This window comes from Phaenicophaeus curvirostris, chromosome 1 (assembly GCF_032191515.1).
Source record: "Phaenicophaeus curvirostris isolate KB17595 chromosome 1, BPBGC_Pcur_1.0, whole genome shotgun sequence".
NCBI lineage: Eukaryota > Metazoa > Chordata > Aves > Cuculiformes > Cuculidae > Phaenicophaeus > Phaenicophaeus curvirostris.
The window spans coordinates 88,463,234-88,483,690 of NC_091392.1; the positions used below are offsets into that span (position 1 = coordinate 88,463,234).

The 20,457-nt window shown below is 45.1% G+C and overlaps 1 protein-coding gene across 3 annotated transcripts in view; it reads left to right on the top strand.

Annotated features, from left to right (window-relative positions):
• LSAMP (limbic system associated membrane protein) overlaps positions 1-20,457 on the top strand; it is a 1,019,327-nt gene that overhangs the window by 838,601 nt on the left and 160,269 nt on the right. For all 3 annotated transcript variants that reach the window (XM_069867324.1, XM_069867316.1, XM_069867333.1), the window contains one exon: positions 12,462-12,694. In XM_069867324.1, the coding sequence (XP_069723425.1) occupies positions 12,462-12,694 (233 nt within the window). The remainder of the gene's footprint in view (positions 1-12,461; positions 12,695-20,457) is intronic.

Below are 20,457 nucleotides of genomic sequence, written 5' to 3' on the forward strand. Positions count from 1 at the left end.
GTGTTGAACATTGCCTAGCTGTTACAGCTTGCTTGTGGTTTTCACTTAAAGGAGTTCTTCAACATACAAGATAAATATGGCATGCAAGTCAGAAGTTTGCAGCACTTGGTTCTGTGATTGTAAAACACCCATGGGACAGATTTTCGGAAGTATGTCATTTTAGACATCAGGAGAAGTAGCTATAGAGGTAAAGAGCTTGCTGTGCCAAACGCTGTTTTGAAAACTTGCTTCTTGTGTGTTAGTTTTGGAGCTAGTAGGCCTAAAAGCAGTTTGACAAATCCAGTCTTAATTTCAATGCTGAGCACTATGAAAAATCAAGCTTTGCTTGTGACTTCCAAGTGCCTGACAACTTTAATCACAATGCATTTCAGAATACATCTATATTCCAATGGTTTTTGGAAATAATAACACTTCTAGTCTTTGTATCAGTAGTTTTTAACCTGCCCATGGATGACTTTTAGCAGATCTGGTTTATGAAAACAAAACCATATATGTGTCAATCAACTACAGTACAGTATAAAGAGGTCTAAGGTCTTTCTGGGAAATATTTAGCTGTATGCAAAGTGAAAATAGCTAAAACCATCACTTCATCTGAAAGAAACTGGTGAGAGGAGTTACTTCTGACATATTGCTGAACTCTACCAGGTAGAGTAGTAACACCAGGTCATTGTAGTTTGTTCTTCCAGCAGCCACTGTGAAGCTCAGCTTGAACCCCTCACAGCTTGAACATCTTCTGACCCTCAGCCCAACTTTGTTTAAAAATCTGAAACAATAGGGTCTTCTTTGCTTTTCTTGGGAGACTCTTCACAAGACTGGCACTTGTAGCTGACAAGAAGTTTTTCCTCAAGTTCGAACAGACTTATTTCTCTTCTTTTTATGACCCCTTACTCCTTTCTAGACCCCTATGCATCTTTCTAAATAATTCCCCTCTTCCCTTGGTGATTTCAGCTTTCAAAGATGTATAGCTTGTCAACATGTCCCTTTTAAGTTCTCTCGTAGTCAAGTTATACATATTTAATGTTTTTAAGCTTCCCTTAGATGCTGATCCCTTTCCAACCCTTGAAGGATTTTGTTGTTGCTTGCCTCTGAATTCCCTCCAGTTCCCCCATATCATTCCGGTTACAAAGTGCCTTGGATTGACTGCATTGGTCCAGGTGTACTCAGTATTTGGTAGCAGTTGTTTTTGGATGGAATTAAAAAGAGAAGCAGCAGAATCTCTCAAAGGGAGTCTGCTTCATGGTTTCCTCTCCGAGAGCATTATTTCATGATGGTATTTCAGGACTGGCTTTAGATATGGAAATGAGAGTGTGTGTCTTGCTCAGAAGGTGTTCTCTGCTTTCAAGTGGGAGAGAGACGGAAAAGGGAAAGAGGGGTTAAGCTCCTCAAAGGCTTTGTCTACATTAGGCTTTTTCCTTCTTATTTCCCACTGTTGCTTGCACGGGTGCAGCTCAGTCAGCAGTGGCACTGATGACAGCTCTGACACAGGCAGGAAAGCTAATGTGTTTCGCTACACATCTTTTCCGCAATCTCTACAAGCCCTGACTCCACTAGCAGTGCTGCAGCAGGAGGAACTGGAGAAGGAAAAGGTCAGCTGTAAATAAGAACTAAAGTGTTTGCTCATCAAGAAGGTGTCCTTCCTTGAAATGCAGAAGCTGGGAGGGAGTGGGCAGGATGGACACACTTTCTCATTCATCTGGAAATGCCACCCTTCACAGTCAGCTGCTAGTGGTCCAAAGGCAACACTTGGAAGGGGGGATAACTTGGTTGAGCTACCTCTGGTACTCTCATGACCTGAGAAGAGATGGGAAAGTTAAATCCTATTTTCCCTGATACTGCTCCCATCACACTCTAATCTGCCTCCTAAGAGTTTCAAGACTTGGTATTTCCTTGGTGTGGGTCTCCCGTCCTCCCCCAGGACAAGAGCTAATGCTTCAGATGCAATATTCTCCCTTTTGGAGAAGGAGCAGTATGAGATGTAATGGACATTAGCGTTCATGAAATAGAAAGTGCATTCCTGAGTCTCAGGTAGTAGCATGCTCCTCAGGTACTGAAAGGAACTTTTTTGTATAATACAAACACTTGCCACTTTCTTATAACACTGAAATCTGATATTCTTTCACAGCCTTTTACCAATTAATGGTTAACCGACAGAATTCTCAGACAGAAAGTATCACCAAGACGAGGATGTTAATGAGCTTAAAAAAAAAAAAATGGTGGTGGTAGGGAACAGGAGATTGAGAAATGCCTAGGGATAAGAAAGGCAGAGTACAAACTTACAAGGTGGAATACAAGCTGTCGTTTGGAGAGGAGGCCAACTCACATTTGCTTGGGGCTAGATTAATAGTTTTTTATGGCTGGAAAAGATCATGAAATTATGTAGATGGTGATTTACGTTGTCCTTTTAGGAGATGCTTTACCTTTCCTTGAAATGTCTATCACTAATCATGGGATGGGGGTCACCGGACCATGTGGCCCAGTACTTAGACCTTGTGATACCCATTCACTGCTGCTACCATTCGCATTGCTTTCCCCAAACGCTCAGTTGTAGACATCTGGGCACTTAGTTCCTCCTGCCTGCATGGAACGGTGCATCCACTGCAGGTCTGCTGGTCACTGCCAATACCTCTGTCACTACCCCAGCAAGCATAGAGGCTGCTGGCCAACATCAGTCCGTGACAAGCCTTTTGCCCTCGTCTGATTGTCTGTTTGGGTGTATTTTCCCACGTCAGAAACCTTCCTAGAGGTTGTACATGGCTTTGGGCCACCTGGCAGTCAGCTCTTCCTGACCTATCAAAGGCTGCTGCCAGTCCTGTGGCCATGCCCCTTGTTTGCAACAGCCCTTGAGAGCACATGCTTATGCTGCGTGGGATGGCATGTACAGTGCCTTGCTTTTTGGAATTGGGCCATGGCACCACAGCAGCAATCACATGGACTGTTTTGCAGGCTTACACGTGCCTCTGTGTGTGCAGCTGTGAGAGGGAGAGTTGGAGAACCTCCCTCCCACCTCTCCAACACACAAAATACGTGAGGTGTTGCCCCAGAACTCCAGTTTTAATTATTTAACTAAAGTTTTGCAATCGCCTTCCCTGAGTAAGCCACTAGAACCCACAAGCTGGAAAGTACTGTTTGCAGTGTCATGTCTCTCTTCAGCTGCAAGGAGTTGATTTGCAAATCTCCTTGCTCTGTCAAAGCCTCTGGTGATACTTTATGCATTTTTAGTCTGTGACTTGGGTGGGAGGAAGAGACCAGAGACCACACAAAATGCTTTGAAGCTCCTTCTGGTATCACTTTCCCATTCCCTCTTGTGTCACACTGTCCCCCTTGTGCATCTGCTCTTCTCTTGATCTACCCTCACTGTTTCTTTCCCTGTTTCCCCCTCTATCAGAGCTGCCCTTTGCATTACTAATCTGTGGCATTATCTCATTCCCCAGTAGCTGTGCCGGCTGCCTTGATGTTTCTCACCAGCTTTTGCCTCTCCCCCCACCTCTTTTTCTCCCTGCCTTGCCACGCTGTGATGTAGCATTGCCTTTCTCCATCTGCCCGATTGTCTCTCTGCTTTTTATCTGGGTGCTGGAGCTCCAGGTGCTGTCATTCTCTGCGACAGCACAGTACGTTTCAGATTGCCTCTGCGGCTGGATAATTACCAGATACAGAGTCACGTGGACTTCTCAGCCAAACCCTTCCTCCCCTCTTGTCAGAAGAGGAGATCACATCTCTGAATCACAATTTTTTTTTTTTTTTCAGAAGAAATTCAAGGAAAAAGTTTGGAACCAGCTTTTCTAAAAGTTCCCTAGTGGTGACCACATAAGTTACCTACAAGGTATTGGGGATTCAGGTAGAAGAAATAGGTGACTTCCAGTACTGAATTTCATGAAGGAAAATAAAGGCTGTGATAGCCTGTATGAGTGCCTTCTTAGTGTTCCTATTCGCATTCTTGATTTATCCCTCAAACAGAAAACAAAAGTCGTAATGGTGCAGAAACTCAGTAGCTGTTTGATTTCTGGTCCTTTTGCAAATTTGGCATAAGAGCCAAATATCCACTCCATATAAGCAATTAATTACTGTCGTCTTTCAGTAAGCTTCAATTTCTAACTGACCACAGGTAATTCTAAGTTTCAGACTGTGTCTTAGTGATAGCAAAAGTACAGAGTCCTTGATGTAGGTGCAGTGCAGCCAAAAGGCGAATCATCTGACAGTGTTCCCCATTGTCATTCTGCATCGTCCCTGCTATTCCCTGGTTTCTCCTTTTGACAATGCAGGAGTCCTGTGATGCTATGGGAGGCTGTGGACAGCAGAGCAATGCATGTGCTCCTGGTTGGATATTTTACTAAGTCCATGTGATCAATAGCTGATGAGCATTGCCTAGTCATGCTGGGTCAAGATCAGAGACAGGGTTCTGACAAGTCCTCAGCTGACCCAAAAAGAGGGAGCTCAGGGTCTGTTTCCTCAGCTGTCTCATCTTCCCAGCTGATCTCAGTGCAAAACCCTGATGCAAGCTGTCAGAACATTTCTGCAAGCACCAGCCCCTCTGCGCACACATGAGGAGCAAGTCTTCTCTTGCAAGAGCCCTGTAACTGCAGTCAATCCAGATACGTGACTTGGAATAGGCAAAGAGCCATCCAAGGGTTTCTTGACTACACTGTAAACAAATGCAGGCTTCTTCCTAGGCTGGTGGGATATAGAAAAAAACAGCACTGTGGTGGTATGCCGCAGTCTGAGGCTTCTTCTGTATTTTGAAGGCTTAATCTGTGCTGGAATGTGGCTAGGATGGAGTTAACTTTGTTCAAGGCAACTCGTATTGATATTGTTAGGAAGGTACCTCTACTGGAGTGGATGCGGACTGAAGTTGTTTATGCAGGTATACTGATCCCCAGAAGATAGGAAGAGCAATAAATCATGCCAGTATAAGTTCTCTTATTCCGATATAGTTACATCTAACCCGGGAGAGTACTGGCATAACAGTTACTATAATATGGGGCTTGAGATCTGTTTTTTTTCTCTGTAAAGAGGAACCCATACTCTTAAATAGTCGTTTTAACAGAAAGGAAACCTGTGTGAGATCAGCTGTGTGTCTGTTAGTGAGAGCCCAAGCAGCTAGCTGTCTTTTTAGGCTGGTGTATTTTTTTTTTGTGAATTCCCTTGGGTTTCATTTTCTACATGTATCACGTGGACAGAGAGACAAGGATGCTTACAGCACATGAGCAGTTCTGCACTGATAGTCATATTCACTGGATGAAATTCTTTTTGCCTTCATTAAAAAGAGTTGATGGGAGAGAGAGTGAGATAGTAACTTTTCTGTACAAGGCACTGGGGAGTCCTCATCTAGAAAGCTGGGTGTGAATTCTGATCACGAAAGAGGAATTCAGGCTGGAGCAGGTGCTGAGAAGGGCTACTGGGATGTTTAAGGCAGTGGAGAATCTATCATAGAAGAAGAAACTAGGAAACTTTGGCTTGTTGAGCCCAGCAAAATGAAGGCTGAGAGGGAATGTGATTGCTCTCTGTGAACACGCTGGGAGATAAGCACCCGGGAGAGAGAACAGCTATTTAAGCTAAAGGATGGTGTTAGTGTGAGAGGGAGTGGATATAAACCAGCCATGAATGAATCTAGACTGAGAAACAGAAAAAAAAATTCTAATCAGCAGACCAGAAAGGCTGTGAACAGCCTGCTGTATGAAGCGGGGAGAGGGGGGGATGCCCCCCACCAAATGCACTAGGCTTAAGTAGGAGTGAAGTACGTCTCTGAAAAAGATTATAAGGTACATCTGAACCTGCCGGCAGAGGCCAGGGCATCCTGACCTGGGAAGCCCATCCTAGCATCATGCTCCCAAAGTGGCAATTTACTAAAGAGGATGGGCAGAGGTGCAGGCATTCTATCATCCTTGCACCTCTCCGGCAGGAGGATGGCCTGAAGTTGTCACCTGAGTGCTGAGATACCCAGCGAGCTGCAGACAGGTGTGACGACCAAGGTCACAGTGTAATACAGCTGAAAGAATGTGTGGGTTGAACAGATGCAGCGGTTTCTCCCACCTGCCAGTTTTGCAGTGCAGGACTGGCTTTAAGCAGTTGTTTTCTAAATCCCTCTGAGCGCCTATGTTATCATGCTGACAGTGGTGGCTCAGGAGCTATTTATGCCACATTTTGGGAATGTGGCACAGCATTTGCTCACAAGTAGGGACCCTGCTGGGGGTCATGGCACATCAGGAGAGGAGCAGCAGCTGTACCAGTCTGGGTAAAGAGTGGAACAGTGGCAGTGGGGAGAAGAAGTCTGAGCACCACCTCATGCCAATGTGTATTTAAATTTGGTAAAAAGAGGATTTTATTGCTTGGCTGAAAGGAGATTTCGGTGCTTGGTTGATGCAGGTTCCCACTGCCATCCACTTAGGGGGCCCTTGCTTTCACAGAGGTGAAGATGTGTTCGGCTGTAGCTGCCTTCTGTAGCATCTCCTGCTGAGGAGAGCCTGATCTGGAGCAGTGGGAACCACCTAGGGCCAACAGCTCCTATATTACTCCAAGGACTATGTGCTCCTATGTGCTCTACTCTGGTGGGAATAGAACACCAGGGAAAGGGAGCTGGCTGCTGCAGGAGCAGTGCTGTGTTACTCTCGAAATGCTGGCAGGGTTCAGCACTGCAATGACGTGGTGATTTGGGGCCTGGCTGGACTCTTCCTCTGAGGACCTTGTATGGTCAGGGCTGGCATACCCATGGTTGGTCCCAAGCCCTTGCTGCCCACATTCCTGCTGGGGCATAGCAGAGGGGCTGGGCCCTTACTGCCTCCCCTCAGCTGACCAGTACTGTGTTCGAGTCTTTGCTTGCCACACAGGGAAGGGCTGAAGAGCGTGAGGAGACAGGACAAAACAGAGCGAGCATGATTTCCTCTTGAGCTTTCCACACAAGGCTGCAAGCGGTATTGTGTTTAACCACCACATTAGCTTTCTAGGATCATACTTTGCAACACAACGGAGAATTTGTCTTGCACGTTCAGAGCTGGCAGCTGGGAGCTGACGTTGCTTTGTGCTGAACAAGCCATGTTTGATCCCTCTCTCTTTTCACTCTTGCCATTTTGCTGCTGGGGGTAGAGGGCAGCAGGGGAAGTTGTTAGCTGGATCCTGCAAGTGTGTGAAGTGCGAAGATTAGAGCAGGCTCATCACAGAGCCAAGGGGAAGGCAGAAGATCTGGTCCAGGGTGGATTGTGACATCCTCTAGTGGGAGTGGGTTGTGTCCCTTGGCAAGGGCAGTGAAGTAGGGTTCAGGTGTATAACTGCGTGTGCAGCAGTCCACCAAGTTTTGGCCTGCTGCACAGACATTGTCTTACAGAAGAGATGATCAAAGGGTTAACAGAGAAAAGATGATGAAAGAGGAGTGTGGGAATTATGACACAGAGCTGTCACCACAGTGTGCTTTGAAGAAAGGGGGCAGAAAATGCAGCCCCAAACCACAGTATTTATTTATTTTTCCCTACAATGAGGAAAGAGCTGTGACTTGCTGGTGAAGCAGCATGCTATATTTCATGAATCCTAGCACTTTTCCTCTTCTCGCTACTAGGGCTGTAGCAGAGAACTGTGGGATTGGATATGCTGTAAAAAGTTTTATTTATTTGGAATTAGAACAGCAATTAAAAAAACCCAACAATTATCTTGGTTCAAGGCTACCCAATACGTCATTGACAATGCTGTAAAATCCCATCTGTGTCAAGGTAATCATTTAAACAGTAGCTTTACCGGGTCCTACAGGGCTTCCTTCCTGCCTCTTCATCACTGTGGTGTCTAAGTGTTATCCTTGCCTTCCAAACACCATTGAACTTACCCCCAGAAGACCCCCTCAAAGGCAATAAGATACTCCCATCCAGGGCCACAGCTGCTATGCTGCTTTTCTGAGGCAAAATGGGAACTGCTGTGGTGAGCCTCCAGCTTTCATGCATTCTCCTCCTTCCCCCTTCTAGCTCTCACCCTGGCAGTGATGCATCCAGCCCGTGCTAGGGCTTTTGACCAAATGCCACCTCTGAGCAGCATGTCTGTCTGTTCACCGGAGGGAAGGAAGGATGGAAAGCTTCAAGCCAAGAGCTACTGGAGTGACAGGCACAATATCAGGTGTGATGACTGTTGCAGCAACATGCTAGGAAATCAATGTACCATGCAGCGGTGTCTCAGCAGGAGACGGAGCAGGAGGTGCTGGTGTTAGGAGTCAAGCACCAAGACCCCAAGTGAGGCAGAGTCAGTGGTGAGATCTCCAGCCTTGGAGTTTGCCAGGAGAGGATAGGCAGATGCTTGGGCCTCCCTCTCCTTTTCTTCACTCTCTTTCCCACCTATCAGTAAGATTAGGCCCAGATGCTTTCAAGAAGTGGAAGAAAAAAGATGTCTCACCTACTCAGAGGGAGTTTACCTAGGAGCCTACAAAGGCAAGTTTGCAGGACCACTGCTTTGACTCCATGTTGCACATTAGGCTGGCAGGCATAGGAGAAGAGAGGACAAACAGCAATGCCTGCTGCTGGCCTCTGCCCTCCCCGTGATGTCCCCTCCTGGCCTGAAATCCAGGGACCAGGGAAACTAGTGGGCAGCTTTCTCTCCTGTTTAAGGCAATAGTTCCTGCTGAAGGTCTGAAGCTTCACCCCCTCCCTTCCCTTCTGTGGCACGGCTCAGCCCCATCAACTGCATTTGGGGCAGGGGGTCTAAGTCTGAGAGGTGCCCATGAGGATGGCTCAGATTTCTTTCTCCACATCTATTTTCCAGCCATCCTGTCATGGATGTTTATTAGGTGGTTGTTAGCCACTGTGAGAATTGGAAACACAACTGTAGTAGCTAAAAATAGTGCCATCACTAAGAAAGCTCGGGTGTCAAACCTTGCTATGTTTGTTTACGAGAGGGCAAGGAGGACTAAAGGGGCATAGCAGTAAGATTTTTTTGTTCTCCTGTGTCTGTGGTTTGAACTGGTGCTAAGATCAATAATGCCTGAGTCCTTGCAGTGATCATGCAAGGCATGAGCATGACAACTAGCTGATCCTCTTGTTAGCCGCATCAGCAGATGTCAAGAAATTAAACCTGAAACCACAAGGAAAAGCAAAATGGATGGATTGCAAATCGTTTATTAGCGTTCACTGATGATGAGGGTAATGCTTTCAATAACCCTAATGAAAAGCGTTTGACTGTCTCTGTGAACCTGACTATTGATTATTAGTGAACGATAAGAGTCATTTGATATCTTGCTGATGCCATGTTCCTATTGCATTGCAGTTAAAATGTCAGTTAACGTGCCATTTAATATTCTATTAGTATTGAATTAGCACTTATTACACTGTGAAAATCATCACCATAAATCCTTATTAAAACATGATCCATATAGCTGGGTGGCATCTCTGGCAGACTAAGAGGGTGCGTGTGTGCAGACGGACATACTAAGATGCTCTTCCATGTGGGTGCGTGTTCAGATCATGCCAGGACTTGGAATTTCCACATTCATACATTGATTTTCCCTGACAGTTTGAGAGGAACAGGTATGCTGAACAGAGCAGCTCAAATCCATTTCACTCGCTCTTCTGATTTGTCTCCTTTCCCTCTCCTTTTCTCCTTGCTTTATTTTGGTAGCATCCGCTGAATTACTTCAGGGGCACCTGCAAGGTTGTTGCACTGTAAGCTATTGACCACCAGCCTAGGGCTGACCTCAGGGGCTGTGGGACATGTTATGACACATTTTCTCTTTGGCAGAATAGAAGGAGGATCTCTGAGTGAGTGTCCTTTCAGGAGCAAGAGTTTGATGAAGCTTTGCTCCAAATGTGCTACTGAGCCATTACTGATCTGAGGGATGTCACAGGGGCATCTTTGCTACCTCCAAGCAGAAGCATGTACTGATTAGGTGTGGGGCAGAGCCATGGGGTACTGCACTGTAACACGTAGCATTGCAGTGTAGGCTGGTATGGTGTGATGGATCATCTGGTGCCTAGTAACACTGATAGGTGTGCTGGGGGATTTTCAAAAGTGACTGGGAAACTTCAGCTCCCACTGACTTCAGCTTCAGCTGTTAATCTGCTTAGCTTCTCACTGCCATCCCGCTCGGGATTTTCACAAATCCAAAATGTGCAGAGAGGGACTTCGAACACCTTTGAAAAAGGCCTGGTCCCTGTTTCTCGGTGCATTACACCTCTGTGCAGAAATGTGTGTGCAAGAAGGCTGGTGACCTTAAGGCAACCAGCTCTGGAGACAGTCTGGGTGTCTCTCCGGGGCCACTGTTCCCAGTTTTTGGGCATAGTGCCCTCCTTAGGTCCTTGCTTCCAGCTCCCGTCACTGGTGGTTACAGTCCAGGGTAGCCAGCTGAACTGGGAGATTGCCACATGGCGGTAGTGCTGGTTTCTACATGTAAGTGGCTGCTTATGCATTCCCCTGCTCCTTTTTTTTTTTACTAAGAGCAACTTTTTAAAAACAACACAGATTACAGCTGAGAGCTCACCTTAGGACACGTGCCTGCCTGTCTGCCTGTGAGGGTGGGCTCTGGCCTGAGAGGCAAATGGTTGCTCCCCTACCTTGGCTGGGTGGTGGTGGTGCTGGCCAGGGTCTGTTGGGCTGTTCTCTAAAGCAAATGTTTGTTGGATCAGACAGAGCTGCTTTCAGCTTGGCCAGCAATGTGGCATGCCTCCCATAGATGCCCAAGCAGAATGGCTTCCCTCCTGCCCACAAGTAGCTCCAGAACATGCTCAGAAAGCATCCATGGCCATGCCAAAAGGAAGGGGGTGAGAGGCGCAGGGCATAATTGTAGGGTCATGTCGCAAGGGATGGCAGCTGCAGCACAGCATGAATGAAGTGCATTCAAACAGAGGAACTTGGAAAATGTATGACCCATGCTAAGAGGCTGTGTGAATGCCTACTGTCAAATATTTGTCTTATCTCGAAGCAATAATCTTTATCCTCTCTCCTTTCTCTTTCAAATACAACACATATGTGAATAGTGGTAAGGAGGGGCATTGAGTTATTTGGATGCAGGGAGGCTGTGGGCAGAGCTCTGAGAGGTGAAGAGGCAACAGCTCTAGAGACTGAGCTTCCCTGTTCATCCACAGAGCAAACACAGTGTGATGGCAAACCCTCAGTCTGTCTGAGCCTGGTCTTGGATACGGCTGCCAGGTTGAAAAAGGAATTATGTCCCTATGTGTCCTTCAGCCTTGGACCTCTCGAACACAGACAGGTGAAAGCAAGCAGGATGTGCTTCCTCATTGGCACGTGCTTCCTTTTCTGGAGGTGGGAAGTGGTACAGAACAGGTGCCTTAGCCAAAAATGCATTTGTCTTCACAACACCTTCTCCTGTCTCTGTGAAGAAGCAAAAGGCTTGTCATGCAGTTGCAACATGGTCAGTCTGTCCTCTGCCTTGCAGCAGTTGGCAGCTGGGGTTAGGGCAGTTCCTGGTCCTGCTTCTTCTCCTCTGCCTGCTGCCCTTAGCTGTTATTCCTTTCCTCTTGTCTCACCTAGGATGTTCATTGGACATGCTGTGTGTCCAGGCATAGCAGTGATAATTCTGCGACCTTTCCTTTTCAGCCTGAAATCTGTACTTGCCTGTACAAGCAGGCAGATGTGCATTGGCAAGGGTTTGTGTTAGCAGAGTGGTTTTTGAGGAGTGAATCCCTCTTTCCAAAAAGCCTTTATTTTTGTCAGGGGGATGGAGGGGGGAGATACATGATAGCTCACTCCCTTTTTGCTGTGGGAACTGAGGGATGGAGCAGCTGTACCCTGAGCTGACAAACCTGGAGTCCTGAGCATTTGCCCACCTAGCTGGCAGGGGGCTGCGAGTGTAACCCTCTTGTATACTTAGCTTTTGAAGGTGAAGGAGAAGCATGGAAAAAAGTCCTTGTAATCTGTCCCATGGCAGAGTTAGAAGTGATTTGGTGACCAGGATCTCCTGTGGCCTTTCAAAGTCATTTTTGGTGCAGACGTAGGCCACAGACAAAAGGAAGAGAGATCAGGAGATACGGCTACCTCCAATATCATAGTTTCATGGACCTTTCAAAAAAATCATTGTGAAATGAGGAGGGTGCTGGCCTCTTCTCCCAAGTGACAGGGGACAGGACAAGAGGGAATGGCCTCAAGCTCCGCCAGGGGAGATTTAGGCTGGACATTAGGAAAAAATTCTTCACAGAAAGGGTCATTGGGCACTGGAACAGGCTGCCCAGGGAGGTGGTTGAGTCACCTTCCCTGGAGGTGTTTAAGGCACGGGTGGACGAGGTGCTAAGGGGCATGGTTTAGTGTTTGATAGGAATAGTTGGACTCGATGATCCAGTGGGTCTCTTCCAACCTGGTTAATCTATGATTCTATGATTCTATGAAATACATGGCCATGGGGCAGCAATGGTGAGGAGATGCTGTGGTTCATTGACACGGCTGGAGTGTGCAATGGAGTTTCTGAGCATAGTAGTAAAGGGAAGGGATACAATGGAGATCATGGAGAGGTTTGTTAATCTCCCCTTCACCTTTCTCATCCTCTGCAGGTGTTATGTAGAAGATAGAAGCTCCAAGGTGGCATGGTTAAACCGTTCTGGCATCATTTTTGCTGGAGAAGACAAGTGGTCCCTGGACCCTCGAGTAGAGCTGGAGAAGAGAAACCCCCTGGAATACAGCCTGCGGATTCAGAAAGTGGATGTCTATGATGAGGGGTCCTATACATGTTCAGTGCAGACACAGCATCACCCCAAGACTTCCCAGGTTTACTTGATCGTGCAAGGTAAGCAACTTACCTGAGAAGGGAGAAAAGAGCAAAAGACAGAGTGGGTGGAAGGATCTGTATCTTTCTTAGAGAAACCCCAGAGTCAGTAGCCTTTGTATCCCTTGCATTTACAACAGGAGTCAGCAGTACTGTTCTCCTTCCTCCACAGCATGACATAACTTTACTCTGCTGTCAGTCTGTCCTTTCAAAATCAGTGACAGAGCAGGGGGCACCAATGATGCCAAGACATATTCCAGAATAATGCAAACCTGGCTCTGGTTGTTCTGGCGCTAAGGAGAAAGCACTTGCTTATGATAGCACTTGTCAGAAAATTGTGCTTGTCTCATGTCTTCCCAGGCAGCTCTCTGCTTTCATCGCTTCCTCCTTCCTCAGGTTCCCTTTCTTTTCTCTTGTGTCAACAAGCTACTGTACTGTGGTTTTTGGCCTTCCATTGTCAACTCTTTGCAAGGCTGGGGAATTAAGTTTTCTGTGTGGTTTTCTGTGCTGGGTCATTGGTTTGCAGGGTGCGCTGCCACTAGGCAAGTGTGAAACCTGGTGCCTGAGGTAGCTGCTGCGTACCTTATGTTCTCCTTTCCTTTTTTTAGCTTCCCTCCTCCTGTGTGTGTTATAAGGAACTGGAATATTGGCCATCTGAACCAGCATTGTCCTATTTGTCTGCCTGCCTGCATTCCTGGCAAAACAGAGAGTAAACATATTAAGGAGTTCACCAATTACTGGTAAGGGCATTATGGAGTTTACATGTTCCATCCTGCCCAGACCAGAATACCAAATGAGCGAGTTTACTCAGTTTTGTTTTGCTTTGCTTTTAATCTTCACACCATTCTGCCTGTCTGCGTATTTATCTAAAATATTTATAGAGCAGCTTAGATAGATAGGTAGGTATGAATGTGTCCGATACATATTACAGATACGTTCAGCTTCTACATTATCATTCAGGAAAGAGTTTGTTATTTCTCCTGATTTGTCTAGTAAGTCAAAAATACTGCAGATTTTATTTCCCCCAGCAAGTGTTTGAATCACTCTGGATATAAACGCATGGATGAAGGGGCCACTCTTGCTGATATTGCTTGGCATGCTGGGGGCTAACTAGCATAGAGTGTTTATTTGAAAGGTGAAATGTGGACGTATGGTCAGAGGTGATGCTTTACGTGCAAGTGTAGAGAGACAGAAGGCTCCTGGTTTGTCTACTTGCACAAAATCCTCCCTCAGTAATGTGAAGAGCGGCACACACCAGCAGGCAGAGCAGCTTTCCCAGCTTGCCTGAGTGTTTACTGGAGTGCACTCAGCGTGAAATGCACTCACCAGCCCTGGAGGTGTACCCTGCCTTGCTGCTCACTATAGTGGTGCATAGCTAACTGGCTGTAGGTGGTTTATTGCTGGTAAAATCTCGCAGCATACAATTTCCATTTACCTGTCAAGAAAAATATAGGTACAAATTAATTTTAGAGCCACGCACATATATTATTAATTTTATTTGTGCCTATTAGATACGGGCCGAAGCAGCAAAATTGAGTTCTCTAGCTCAGCTTTTACCTAAAAGTGTGGGTGTCCAGCTCTGAACTACTGCCACCTTTCTGAGGATGAGAAAATTCAGGTTTTTGCACATCTGAACTGTGGATGCCTGTAAACAACGTATCTGTGGATAATCATTGTTTAATGCCTTCAACAGATTTAGTGAAAGACCCATTAAAATATCATGCTTAATTTTAAAGCCCTGTATCCTATGATCCTTTAATTAGGTGAAAAACATAGCTTTGATTTTCCTATAAAAAAGTTCATCTGGTAAAAAAAAACCAAAACCAAGCAAAATATAAATACAAAATCTTTTGCTATTTGGAAGAGTTAGTTTTATCATTTTAAACCATGTTTTTATTAGTCTAATAATGTGTTTTAAATAGTGATAAATAATAAAACTAGTTCTTTATAAAATAGCATATATTAGAAAATATCCCTTTTCTCTCTGAGGATAGTTTTCTCATATTGATTAGTATTATTCTTAGATTTGCAGGTTGTCTGCTTGAAAAATAGTCTGCAACTAGTACAAATGAAAGGTACCTGGATATTGAGTCATGCTAAGCTTTTTAGTTTTATATATTTAATGTAGCTTATTTACTTCTCTTGGTTTTGTGTTCATAAATTTAAAAACATCATGTATATGAAGCTCTGGGCTTCCCACGCTCTGAAAATAAATAAATAAATAAAAGAAATTTCAGCTCCCAGGAAGTTAAATACAGGGTGATGAACTGATCTGTGTGGTAATGTGTCAGGAGGATTTCTGGAATGGTGGTCAGTGATTTCCTTTGAAAGAGCTCAGGGAAGCTGAAACAAACCAGGTTCAGTGATTCCTTGCTAGCTTTGCACACACTGGTGATGACTGGATTTGTCAGTGAAAGATCCTGCAATGACAGCTGCTTGTGCCCTGGAAGCAATGTGCTGCCTTAAGGCCAAGCCCACGCTTCCCATTCTGCTCCATTAGTGCTGTAATGGGTATTTCTGCTCCCCAGTGCACTGCATACCAACATCGGGTCCTTAATTTCCCCCAGTTCAACTCCCTCATCTGTACAGCCACTGTGAAAACCCAGACCCTGTCATCCTAGAAGCAAATGGGATAGCTATAGTAGGCAGATACTGGACAGGTGTTGGAGTCCTTGTAAATAGAGAAAATCACTTCCATGTCTACAATACGAGATGAAATAGATGGACTTTGGTATGTCCTAAGGATTCACTGCATTTAGATCATTGCAGGCTTAATGGAATTGCATTCCAGAAGCAGGTCCTTTTCTCCCTTGAGAAAAACAGCTTTCCCTGGGGCGAGCATTGCTTAGTGAACTGTGCTGGCCAGAACTGTAGGAGTGTATCGCGGAAAGAGGGTCATCACCTCTCCAATGCGAGTGCCCATGTCCTTTAGTATTTCCAAGGGAAGTGCCAATTATGTCTTGTCAGCCAGCACCAGTGTCTGCATAGGCAGCCTACTCTGTCCGCCCCTTTCCTTTATGGCTGAAGTGTGTATGTCCAGTGATGGGATCACTCTCAGCTGAGGCATATTGCAAAGGTCTAAGAGAGGGGTAATTAAAGAGCATAAGAAAAAAAATCACAACTTGATGGACAGCCAGAAGTAGGAAACAAATCACCTTACTAAGTCTTTCCTTGTTTTCAAACTAAAAGCCAACTCTGCTGACAGAAGTAGATATTCACTGCCTAAAGATTCATTAGTATAACTGTAGCCATCTCTTCTGTCGTTCTGACCCAGGTGGCCAGCACTGCTTGCAGGGTGGGTTGAACTGGTAGCAGCTGTTTCTGCCCAGCTCAGTTGCTGCCAGATGCTGATTGTGCATACTCTGCACTGGAATTAATACATGAAAAGACTGGTCTGAACTACCACCTCACTCAAAGCATTTCATGCTGCTTCAGTTTGGGTGTAATGGCTACTAGCAACTCTTTCCATTCACTAGCCCAGATATTTCTGCTGGGGTCTGATCAGAGGAGCAAAGAGCTGGAAGGAACTGCCAGAACTGACCTCGTCCTTCCGCATGCAGTGAGACAAGATCAGCTATACAATGGCTGTCCTTAACATGTATTTTTTGAAGACACCCTGTGCCAGCATAGCCAGTGCATGGTCATTATTTCAATCTCCTTGTACCTGGAAAGCTTTTGTTAACATATGATCCAAATTGATTTTGATGCCAATTATTTCTGGTCCTTCCAAGGCACATGGTGGTAGTTTCTCCTCCGCTTCCTCAAAACTACCTTTTACTTGTTAGAAGCCTGTTAACCCCTGTGTCTCAGATCTCTCTATTCCAGCTTATTTTCCAACTCTTATGTCATCCATATTTCACTACTGTCTGTTCTGTCTACGTGTTTCCCTCAGTGTACTGTCCAAAAACAAAGCAAAAGCTCCGGTTTAAGACTCAATTGTGCATACCAGCCATGTCATGCCTATGATGCTTCATGTACCTAAACGCAGGATAAGATAAGATTTACCTGTTTTATAAACCTGCCTCATTGTTTTTACTTATTTAGTCTCTCTGCTGCTCTCTAACCCTCTGTTACTGGCCTGCAGTGCAGTCTGCAGCTCATTCCCCACTTCTGTATGTGAGCATTAATTTTTTTCAGCCCTTCTGGAGCATAGTGCTTTGCGCTCACTATTGTTGGGTGCCATCTGTTTGGTTTCTCCATGGAGACCGCTTCTTCAGTTTATTTATGATCCTGGTCTCCAAAGCACTTATAACTGCCCCCAACTTGGTGTCATTGACAAAAGTCAAGTACCTTCTTTCTGTTCCATCTTGAAGGTGTTAATTAAAGTATTGAAGAGATCAGGGTACAAAAGCGGATTGTGGTAGAAACCCACTAAAATCTTCATCCCCAGCAGATAGTGATCCATTGATTGCAGCTCTTTGAAGCATCCTGATGGTGTTTTAACATCCACCATATTCTCTTAACTTGTTCAAGAGACTGTTGGTCCTTCTGAAGTCAAGATATATCACATTATCACACATTCTTCTTCCACATTATCAGCTATACCAAATATCCTACCAAAAAAAGGGAAATGGGCTGACGTGACATGATATGTGCTTGTCAGAAGGACATTGCTTGTTTCTTTCCTTTATTGTATTATTGTCCTCTAGATGTTTATAAATAAATGCTTAATCGATCATTCTAGTATGTTGACTAACTTGTTCCAGAAGAATTAGTCATAATGGGATGTCATGGCTGCCCCTTTCCTAGCGTTACCTGGGGTCTTTGTTCTTTTAAGGTTATATCCACAAACGCTTCTCAGGAATTAAATATCATTGGAGAAATCCTTATAGTCCTTACTTGTCTCATCAGGGTCACAGGCACAAAGACACACAGATCTTAGCAGGCACAGGGCTTGAAAGTTTCTCTAATGAAGACTGAGGCCTGTCCAAGTCAGGCTAAAGGAATAACTCTTTCAACTAGGAGCAAGAAAGTGGTTGCTATATTTGCTGTCCAGAGCCTTTACAGCAAGGCATCATTGTTAATGGAGAGGGCTGGGAGCTTTTCAGAGATACTAAAACATTTCAATGATTTTGGCTTTGATTAAAATTTGATCAGGTAGGTTTTACAGCTTTGAGGTGCCTTTTTTGGTCAAAATTGGGGAGAGAAAAAGGTATAGAATTGCCACAGCCTATCTAAAAGCTAGAGCATTCAGCTGAGGTATGGAGAGCTCATGTTCACATTTTTGCTCAGAGCCTGATACTGCTGCAGGCTCACTAATATTTCTTGTGATTGCTAGTTATTGGCTGCTGGAAGTACATGGGCTCTTCTCCCTTAAGAAAAATCAAAAGGGCTTTGTCCTTTTGATAAAATAAAAACAAATTTGGAAACATCAGCAGCAAATTTTCACAGAGGAATTCTTGCTTACTGCCCAGCCCTAATCACAAATTCAAAGTCAAATGTATAGCAGCTAACGGCTAAATCCTACAGTTTTCTTTCAAACTGATAGGCATTACTGTGTGAAAAGAACCTCTCAGTCTTCTCCTCTGAAATTAGAGGACTTTGTGTAGCTAACTGGTAAAGCACTGCAGAGTGAAATCCTTTACCCAAAGAGGTAGCTGAAGCCAGCCACGCTTCCTCTGTGTAAGCACTGCTCTCCCTGCGAGCCCCTTGGTAAAACTGGTTCAGTGGCCGAGGAGGGAGGATTTTGTCCACCATCCACTCAACCCTTGCCCTCATTGCTGAGGACAGTGTTAGGGAAAGATTGTGTTTTAGTCTTTGGGATTGTCAGAAGGGTTTCTGAGCAGAACTGGATCAAGGCATACAAGTGTGGTTTTTAGGAGCCCAAAGTCAGGTATGAAGTGGGGATAACTTCTAGTGGTCACCAGCCTCAGACCTGAGCCACTGAGCCAGAGCAGAGCTTCATCTGACCGAACACAGATGTTTCAACACTAGTGGGTCACCTTGGACTCCTCTGTCATTAGTGAGGACAAGCAGGCTCTTCTCAGATGTGGTCCAGCTTATCCTAAAGTAACCATACAAAATTCATCAGATGAATTTACAAGTGGAAACGTCAACTTCCCTCCACTGACTATAAATGGGAGTCCTGGGTAAGTAGCCTGCATGGGGCCATGCATCCTTCTAGTCTTTCCAGACTCCTTTCTATCATTCTCCTCTAGAATTTATTCCCTGCCAGAATACAGGGTAGGGGGCTGTCAGTGCTTGCAGCAGGTCACTGGGTGACCAGAGCTGGGGTGGTTTATGTTCAGGAGAGCTCCTGGTGGGAGCCCATCTTCACAGGCATGTCTGGCCTCCCCACCTCTTCAGCCAGTGCTGGAAGCAGGGTGGTTTGAAGAGAGCTAAAGCCATTTTTCCTTTGCTAGTCAGACAAAAGGATGTTGGAGTCAGATGCCATTCTTCGAGATATGTTTGCTTTCCTGCTTTGTGGGAGCAGAGCCCAGAATTCGGAGGGATCTTTCTGAGTACTAACACTGTAGCATTTTCAATTCCAGGGAGCCTGCAGTAGGTAAGAATGAGCACAGATCACTTCGTCTTTTTCAGGACATAGCCCCAGTGGGAAAATGACAGCGAATTTGGCATGCTGTTGCAAAGAATAATGAGATAACATGGGAGTATGAATTTTCTGGGAAGAAGAAAAAAGATCATGTTACTGGGAGCGGTGGGGGAGAAGAAGAAAAGATTGGAGGGAGGAGATAAATTCAGATTACTACGGGGACTGGGAGAGACAGGACCAGTGTGCTCAGAAAGAAGTAACAGTTCAGTAAAAGATCAGTTTGATGGGGAAAATAATCTAAGAGAGCAGGGAATCATCTTGGTGAGCTGAAGCACAGTGGATCTTGCTGCTCCCCTTCAGCTGCTACTATGGACCGTAATTTCCTACTGGCAGAATAATTCCAGAATTTCAGGCACACAAAAATCTCAGTGGCAATCTTTCTAGGTTTTCTGTGCTGGTTTGTTTTGCCCAAACTCATAAATAGCAGGAAACTGCACCTGGTGTTTCATACATTACCAAGGAGCGTCCTGTCGCTCCCCATCTAATATTTTTATGGCCTCCCCATAGTGTCCTGATGCCTTTTAACTTCTGTTTTCCTGTCTCCAGGCATGGATGGAATGTTACTGTGCAGTGCAGGGTTTGGCCTTGTTATATAGGTTGGAAATCAGCACTTCTTAGTGCCTAAATCAGTAGGTTTTTCTGGAAATATTTTGGTGCTTGCTTTGCAGGTGCAGGCAGGCGACAAAAACAGAATACTTCAAAAATGCTTACTCATTTTGGAGAAAGAAGTGTTGCATAAAATGCATGGAATGCTTTGCAACATCTAGGAGGAAAGTTCTTGATATGATAATCCAGCTTCTTAGTGATATAAATCATCTTAGCTTGAGAGGCCTCTTCAGAGTAGTATCAGCTGATTTTGTGTGATTTTGTCTGATCAGCTAATTCTAGATTCAGACTAGTGCTATGAAAGATTTTGCCTTGTTATTTCTTGCTCTGATTGTCTACTGTCCCAAGTCTTAGTGTGGACTATAAAACAGCGGATTAGGGGCAATATTTTGCTCTCAGCTCCAAATACAGCAAGAACCTTGTCCGACCACCAAGCCTGCTAACCCTTAAGAGAGTGCAAATAACCATTCTTGCTCCCACTGCTGAAAAAGTAGTGGCCAGGTAGCAAAATAGAGTTGTTTTGACTTGTTGTGAGCCTTGAAATTTGACCCAGTTTGCCCAAAACAGAATATAGCCCCTTTGACTCCCTAAATCATAGATTCTTACTGCTTGCTTCCTCCATGAT